The sequence below is a fragment of the Glycine soja genome, chromosome 11, assembly GCF_004193775.1.
Source record: "Glycine soja cultivar W05 chromosome 11, ASM419377v2, whole genome shotgun sequence".
Classification (NCBI taxonomy): Eukaryota; Viridiplantae; Streptophyta; class Magnoliopsida; order Fabales; family Fabaceae; genus Glycine; species Glycine soja.
In genome coordinates, this window is record NC_041012.1 from 3,743,008 (window position 1) to 3,751,927 (window position 8,920).

Consider the following 8,920-nt stretch of genomic DNA (forward strand, 5'->3'; position numbering starts at 1 on the left):
GATAGTCACTTGCAAACTTCTTATTTTTTCACAAAAAAATATATTACACATGAATCAAATTCATATTCAATGTGTGCTGTCAACTAAACCACTAGTATAACCAATATTATTTCTCATATTATATATATATATATATATATATATATATATATATATAGGATAAATTTGTTTTTTATTTAAACAGATGTTTGATTGTTTATGACAATTTTTCAACTTTTTTAAAAAATGATAAAATATATTTTTTGAATGGTTATTAATTTTAAAGTTATTTAATTATTATAACTTTTTTGTAAACTACTTTTTATTAAAAAGTTGTATATCTTTTAAAAAATACAAACAACCGATAAAGACTTTTAATTATATGTTTAATTTAATGTTTCCTTGCATGTTACAACTTGTTTTGGAAGAGAGGGGAAAATTAGGAAAAAAATGCAGATAGTGGTCATTTTTCTTTTATTTAATTGAATAAAATAAAGTGAAAAGTTTGTCTTTCGAAAATAAAATTGTAAATTTTCTTTTATTTTATCTTCTTTAATTTTCTTCCTATCATACAGAGAGACGTTTATAGTTAGGAGAAAACCCCCCCAAAAAAAAATTAAAAGAAAGAATACAAAAAAAAAAAAAAAAACACATTCTTTGTTTCCTTTCGCTTGTCTGTCGAAATGTTTTGTTCAAGACGGGTCTAAGGAATATATAATATAAGTATTCAACTCTTCTAATTTTTTATTATTTAATATTTTTACACACAAATTAATAAATATTTAATTTATATAAATTTAGACTAAAATATTCTGTTTATTTCTTACGCTGTCAATGAATGAGCTTTTTAAGCAACCTTTGAATGAGATAATGTTCGTTTTTAATGCAAATTTCACTAAAAATGGTATTAACACTCAACTATTTTTTTTATTACATTATACTATTATATATGACATCTACATTTTTCATTATTATTTCTTTCTCTTTCTGAGTACGTATTTATAGAACCTTAATTTCCATGAAGCTTTTTTGTAAATGATATGATTGAAAGATACAAATAAAGTGAAAAATAGATAAGAATACGGTTCGGGTATATACATTATTTAATTTATTATTCGTGTGACTGATACGATTATATGATGAGCGATAATTGGGGGTAATGTTTGGAATTTTATTTAGTATTTGCAAGTTGTGGCGAGCAAGTTGGGTCTAGCTGAGAGTGAATTAATGCGGATGACGTTGTCACACTCTAATTTGCTGCTCTAAGATTCCCTTCGATGTGCTATGTAATGCTTGGCTTGGCAGTTACCAATTAATTTAATTATCTTATTCTTTTTTTAGGAATGCGATTGCAACTCTTGAATGGCTATGTTATCTGTTTGCACGCAAGGCCAGACATTGGTCTTTTTTCCTTGACCCCCAAAATATGGCCCTTCAAATGATTTTAAAGTCGCTTCTTCTATTCCACATTCCAACTCCACAGGGTGCTATTTTCCAATTTCTATTATTATGATTGGCTCTACTCCACCAGTGTCCTCGAGGTATAAAGGTACGAGGTCCTTCCATCCAAGTTGCGACAACCACAACAATTATCGATGTATAATGCTGATTATCCAATTGATTTAATATTTCATTTTCTATTTAACATAACATATGCTCATGTAGTATTGAATAAGAAGATATAAAATTGATTGGACCATTAACAAAATAAAATATCCTCAGTTTAATTCCTTCTGTTACAAACTAATAATTAACATTTATTAATAAAAAAATAATACCAAATAACGCTCTTAAATTTTGAATAAGTTCCACGTTAATATAGCCATTGCAAAAGAAAGTAGCATAAAATATGGTTCTTGTGAATTGTGATATATTCAATTCGCGAAGCTTTGCATATGTTTCTTTCTCAGTCTGTGACTTTGCATCGTGCTTATGGCTGTTTAACGAGCATAATTACATGTTAAATCTGAGGCGTGGGATTAATACAGGGACTAATATTCACGTGTCCGCTCACCACATCATGGTTTCCTTGTGTTGCCCAACTCTCATTATATCTTCAGTGACTGGTTGGTAATGATAGGAGCAGATGAAGAGAAAACTTCAGTACGCTCATAAGTAACATGCACCAGAAAATGTAGCCATATAAGATACTATTCTAAATTTGTAGATACGTGCTCTCAGAGCAATGTGGGATAATATCCATGACCATATATGTGGGTAGACAACTTTTTGACATCAATTCTAAATGACGACCACCCATTAGCAATAGAATTTTTGGTCCCATTTCATTACAATTTCCAACCATCCTTAAAAGGTAGGAAAACTCGTTTCTTAGCATTTTCTTTTTTTCCCTTCCCCTTATTCATGTCATCATGTGGTACTAGTGAGTCATATATACTTTGTTTTTAACATTGATCTTATCACATTTTTTATGTTTCTCTCCTCTTCTATAAAACACTTCAAAAGTTAAAAAAACAAGTCACAATAATATAATGTTCAATATACACTTCTGTGATGGTTTACGTAAAAAATTTAACTCCTTTTATTATTTGGTGTACAATAAATATTTCACAGAATTAAAATTTATCATACTTTTATTTTATATTTTTTATCTTATTTTTAATATTAAATATGTTACCCAACTCACAATTCATGTCTAATTTAATCCAATTCAATCCATCTTGTCAACTTGTAATGCGTTACAAGTTGGGTTAACTTTAGTAAAGTTACAAAAATATTTAAAATAAAAAATACATTAAAAATGATAACCCACGAATTAACTAATGAAATTAATTAAAATATATAAAAAAAATTATTTCAACTAATCAAAGAAAGTTTCAAAAGGCAAAGTATTAGTATGTTAGAGTGAGCCGTTAGCATTTTTCCTTGGATAATATGTAATTAAATTGTAAAACTCATTAAGTAAAAATAAAATTTAAATATATTTTTGATAAATAACATCAAATAAATTTCATATATTATACTAAATAGTTTTATTATATGTTATTATATAGATTTCAAACTAAATTGCAAAAATTTAAAGTAGAATATAAACATTTTATCAATGCAAAGTATATAAATTTTTATTTGTAAAACTTAAGACACCGAAATTAATTAACTTTAATCAAAATAAACGTGACAAAACAAGTCATAAATATGTACAAAAAAAAAGACAAGTCATAAATACCACTAACATTCAGAAGGGTCAAGATTTATAGGAAGGGGTGCTAAGTATGAGAAGATATTTTGGTTCTTTTGGTAATGCAAGTGGATATGAAAAACATTTTAAAGAATTCTGCGAATTAAATTAGTAGTAGTAAATGACATTTTAGTAAACTTCAAAATTAATTTGATGAATTCTATGACCGACTTTTGAAAGAGTACTTGAAAAATAAGATGTCGATTTTGTGAAAATTTACACATAAATCTTTTGTACTGATAAGCACTAATTGTTAATTTTTTTAAAGATATGATACCATGAGTTTTTATATAAAATTTTGAAAGGAGTTTCAAATTTCTAGAAGAATGTTTTGAGACTTGGAAGAACAGTCTTAGCCCAAGAACCTATTTTCTTTTGTCTTCTTTCAATCTTGTTCTTTTGACTAAACAAACAATATTTTAGCATAAAAAGAATTAGCGGTTAGCTAGGAGAGAATATAATCTATCCCTATAAGCAGGCATACTCAAAGATAAATGATACCACACCTCAGAAATATGCTTCAACAAGAAGGAAAAAAAAAAAAGACAAACAGTTTACCCAATGCATCTATAACGTTCCTTAATTCATCAACTGGTTTAATTAGCTAGTATATTTTTTCATAAACCTCAACATGACTGCTTACGAGAAGTATATGCACGGCCACATGCCCACATGGGATGGTTATTAAAGTACTTTTGTGAGTTTTGTTAGCTTGGTAGCTTCACCAAAAAAAAAAAAAAACTTGGTGATACAGTTAAGAAAATACTACTAATAAAAAAAATTGAATATAAATGACAACCTTTTAATATCCGAAAATCAAGCTTGTTTAATTCGGTAATTCCTCTTTGTTTAATAAAAACTATTAGTCGCCATATTAAAAATTTTCGTATAATTATTCTTTTTCCCCAGCAGACAAAAAAAGAATCTAATTAAACAAACACCCAAGGAACCATTCCTCGCTTGAAAACATTCAGAATATTGGTGTTATTTCATGGATCAAAACAATAAACTCAAATATTCAAAAATTGCCAACCATAAACACTTAATTTTAATTTGTCCGGAATATTTTTATTTAATTAGAAATACATTAAAAAAAAGTGAAGTGAAACTTGAAAGTCTCTAAAAAGTTATTGGATTGGTAGAGCCGAATCATTGGGCTTTGCCATGGTTTAGTCCGAAACACACGTTTTCTTTTAGAATCGGAACAAGCAACTTAAAGTTTAATGAAATTACACCTAATATCACCCTTTTCATAAAGTCGTGTATTGATTTTGTTAATATAAATCTCTCTAAATTTCTTATGTTTCAATATGAATTAAGTGACATCAACATTTTTGGGATTCATCAAAAAAAGAAGAAAGAAAAAAGACCGAAGCTAAATTTTAATACGGATCACTCCCATTATGTCTGGCTGCTAACCTAAAAGGAGCTAACTGAGAGGGACAATGCATCCATTGGAGGATAAGTCTTCATTTTGGCATCATATTAGCAGACCAATTAACAAAACCCTGATTACAATAACTAGATTTACTTTTTTACTTTTGTGATAAGTAGTTGTAGTTTCTGGTTCTGGTCCAGCATTAGTTTCAACTTTCAAAGCCTTATTGGTTTAGTTAACTCTTTCACATTGTTCGTTAAAGGCTGCCCAAGTTATGGGCTTTAACCCTGAAACGTTGGTGTCATGGTGCTTCTTCGCATTTGTTTCCTGCATTCCCACTATTAAATCTTGTATCTCTCGCTGTATTCCAAAAAGTTCATTCCAAAATACAATAGGAGTTATCAGATTCAAATGCTCTTCTTTTGAAAGGAGAAAAATAAGGGCCAACTCAGGGGTTATTGCTTTCTGCACTCCCTTTTTGGCTTCTGGAATGGCCAATCCGAAATGTAAAAAAAACATTCCAAAAAGAGTGCAGAAACAATTTGGGAAGTACAGGAAGCAACAAACCAAATCAGGGTTAGATCGATAGAGCCCAAAACAAAAAGGAATTTTCTCTGGTGCGATTGTAGAACCAGAGTAGCTTTCTCTGTCTCAGCTTTTATGAAAACCACTAAAGAAATTTTGCATTTGAAATCTGGCTGTCACCCAATTTTTTGCACTGTATGCAAATTGGTCTTCGTATTTATAAACTCCCTGCTCCTTCCTCCATTTAGTTTTTTCTTTTTTGTGAGTTTACCTTTTACTGTTAAGGGGTCCAGAGGTTTGAATTATGTCAATGTTAGAGTCTTGTAAGTTTTGATCATTATGATATAACATTTGGTGGGTAAGGTAAGGCTCTTTTTACCACGGGTTGGAATTCATTAAAGTTGAAATGCATGCAAGTGTTCTTTTTTTTCTTTTTCTTTTGACGGGTACAAGACTCTAATGTGCAATTACGTTCTTTTCATTAGCTACCCAAGCAATAAGTTGAATTTTGATTTGATTCAGAGTCTTTAACTCATTGTATTTATAATTTTATTTATGATGAACTGTATGACATGTTTCACAAGTCCATACAAAATCACACAACAATGCAGACGGAACAGTAAATTTGTTGGCGTTCAAAGAAACCACAAGGCATTATAAGAAAAAATTATGATCATGCCGAAATAGCTATGTAACGACTATTTTATTTAATTATGAATCTGAAGACCAATACAAAATTTTAGCAATTTCCAAGATAAGGTGAGCAGCAAGCTATGCCGTGTAGAACTCGAAAAAAATATTGTATATCTTTTTTTCAATTTTCATTGAGACTAAGACCTTAATGTTACTTATCGAGTTGCACATAAAGTAATAGTGGAATTTGTGGTTGGTTCTATAAATTATATGGTTTTTCTTTGCTTCTTATCTGAGATATTTGATGTAATTGCTCGGGTCTTTGCAAGATATAGTGCTAGCAGAATCTTTGTAATAGCCATTTACACCATATTGTGAATTAAGCCATGGGATGGATATCCTAGCCATGTCCAAATATCTTTGAATATATTTGGAGACTGTTGTCGTAACTAGGTCGTGCCTCGGAGAAAGGAAATCACCCAGAAATATTCAAGTGTGAAAGTATAATCTTGTCTTTTTTTAGGTTTAGTATGAGTTATATAATATTATCGTATTTGAGCAAGATTGTTTGACATCCGAGTCAATAAACCTTAGGCTATTTGATCCGATAAGAACCTAATGGTAGAGATTCCCTCAGCCTCAATTGGGTAAGTATAAAAAGACTTGAAAATGAGGAGGTCGACATTTCATTAGAGAGATATATAATCCGTTAGTCTTGGGTGCATAAACACGCAGAGGCTTCAAATAGTAAGGTCTGTTCACATTTCATAGGAGAGATATAGAGACGAATGAGTTTTTCTACACGAAGAAGGTTACTTTTAAAGTGTTTGATGTAGTTAACCAAGTAGTTACAAGTGGATAATCTAAAGGGAAGAATTTATGAGAAAACAAAACAGAGGAATCATGGCAATTGAGAAATTAAATACTTTCAGTACTTATTATTTTAAACACAGGGTAACTAATATAAATAACGAATTCCCCTGACTTGATAATAATCTGTTGTCCCTTCTTAAATTAAATGACTGAACAATCGGTGCGAATGTTTCCATTCTGTGCATTCTTGATTCCAACTCGGCCCAATTTGGTCATAGCAGCGGCGAAGTTGGCATGGAAGATTTTGCTGCTACTAGCAAATGCATTTACAGTGGCCTTGGATCTTGAGTCCGTGAAGAGAACTTGGTCTGAAGAGAAGAGGCCCTTCCCTTGCTGAAGATTCTTGAAATAAACATTGTCGAATGACCGTGGAGTGCTTGGGTCCATATCGATTGCAATCCTTGGATCCACATTCCTTGGGCACATTGACTTTAGCTGTGTTGCGTATTTCTCGTTCAGTGTAGGGTCCACTCGACTTTTGCTCTTGAAATTGTATACTCTGTTCGTGAATTTGTTGCAATGGGAGAATCCAACAGTGTGAGCACCTGTAGTGTGAATCATTTATCAAAAAGAAATCAAACTATGATTACCTTGACTTTTCTTTTTCATTCATCCCCCATGATATCTCTTTTTGAATTTTTTCAAGAACGAAATTTCATATATCCATTACGAAAATAATCCTACACTAAGTTATATTTATTCAGTATTTTGCATTCTTGTTTAATAAAGCAATTCAAGAATACTAAACTGAGTGATGTTCTATTCTTCTACAAAACTTTCTACCATCTTATAAATAAATATTAAATAAAAATATCAATAACTTAAAAATGTAAAGAACATTCAATACTTCTCATATAAAAAAAAAAGTTGAGAGATTAATAAGAGGATTCAAAATTTTTCTACGAAACCTTTTTCAAAAGATTACTTTATGTCCAATGTTAGTACTAAGTATAAAATTTATTTATAATTATGCATTTAATAAGAATAAAAGCAATACAAATATTTACTGATTTTGTTTTTGTTAGTAACTAATATTCGAACCTAAAAATTTATTTAAAGAATTTAAACTAGTTAACAACATGTTAATTGCATGAAATTCATTTGATAATAAAAATCATGTTAAAAAAGATTAATTCACATACTTAGATTTGATTATATTTTTAAAATAATATACTAAGACATGATTGGGAGTTGAAAGATAGTGGATGAAATTTAAATTCATAAAATGTACCCGTTACTTTGAAACCCAATAATGGGATTCACTGGGGAACACAGATCATGTGTGAAGAGTGAAGACAGATGTTTAGAATCCAATTATTTGGCTGGAAAGTGCAGAGCACGCGCATTACCTGATAGAGCTATCATTTCCGTTTGGGTGAGACCGTTGGCCGCAAACAGTGAATTGAGCTGGTTCAAGTTGAACTCTGGATGAGGCAGCCTCCCGTTTACATCTGAATCTTTAGATCTTAGCCCATCAAATCTTCCCAATTCAACCTCGTAGAAAGGCCCACCGGCCTGAAGATGCAATTCCATTATAATTCAACAAAGCTCCTTATTACTCACAGTCTCACATCACTAAAATCAAATGTTTTTTCAATTAAAGTAAGAGTAATTCATGAACAAACAAACCAGTTCAATAACATCACGGGTTGCCAAGGCTAAAATATCAGCACATGAAACTTTGTTCCTGCACAATGGAACTGCATCAACTGCTTCTTTTGCTTTAATCACTGTGTCAAATCCATCTCCAGCTAGTGAAACATTATCTGGGTGATCCTTCTCTGCTTTGTTGTTTTTTGTGGATGCAACCAAAACCGAGGCATCACAACCCTGTGTAATATTACAAACAAAGCATAAATAGAATTTGATTTGTTCAGCTAGAAGATACTGTGATTAATGGGGGGATTTTCTCTTTTACTTTCTTTTTAGCATTTATATGGTGAATGAATGAAATGCATGCAATTGATTGATTACCTGCACGAAGCAATCATGGAAGAAGAGACGAATGGTAGCAGGAACCGTAACAAATGTTTGATGAAACTTCTTTTTGACTGCTTCTCTGACAATGTTTTCAACATTGGGGCATGTTTTTGCATAGTGGTGTCTACTTAACTGGGCCGAAGTAGGACATGAATAAAGGCACAGACTCAAGAAAAATAACCAGATAAGTATGAGGTTAAGCTGAGCCATCTGCTGTTTTTTGCAGATAAAGGAGGACTACAAAATGAAGAGGGGGGAAGTGAGTGAATAATGTGAGTGATGGCTTAAGTGGAAAAGTGCAAGGGGGGGTTGAGGGGAATATATTAGTACATTACCATACTAGCTATGAAGTT

At 31.1% G+C, this 8,920-nt stretch overlaps 1 protein-coding gene across 1 annotated transcript; it reads right to left on the reverse strand.

Moving 5' to 3' along the window:
• Positions 1-6,526: 6,526 nt before the first annotated feature.
• Positions 6,527-8,920, reverse strand: LOC114372910 (peroxidase 51-like). Its single transcript, XM_028330468.1, has 4 exons — positions 8,562-8,920; positions 8,217-8,417; positions 7,937-8,102; positions 6,527-7,132 (listed from the first exon to the last, which is right to left on the reverse strand). The coding sequence occupies exons 1-4, from the start codon at positions 8,775-8,777 to the stop codon at positions 6,729-6,731; spliced, it is 987 nt and encodes a 328-aa protein (XP_028186269.1). The 5' UTR covers positions 8,778-8,920; the 3' UTR covers positions 6,527-6,728.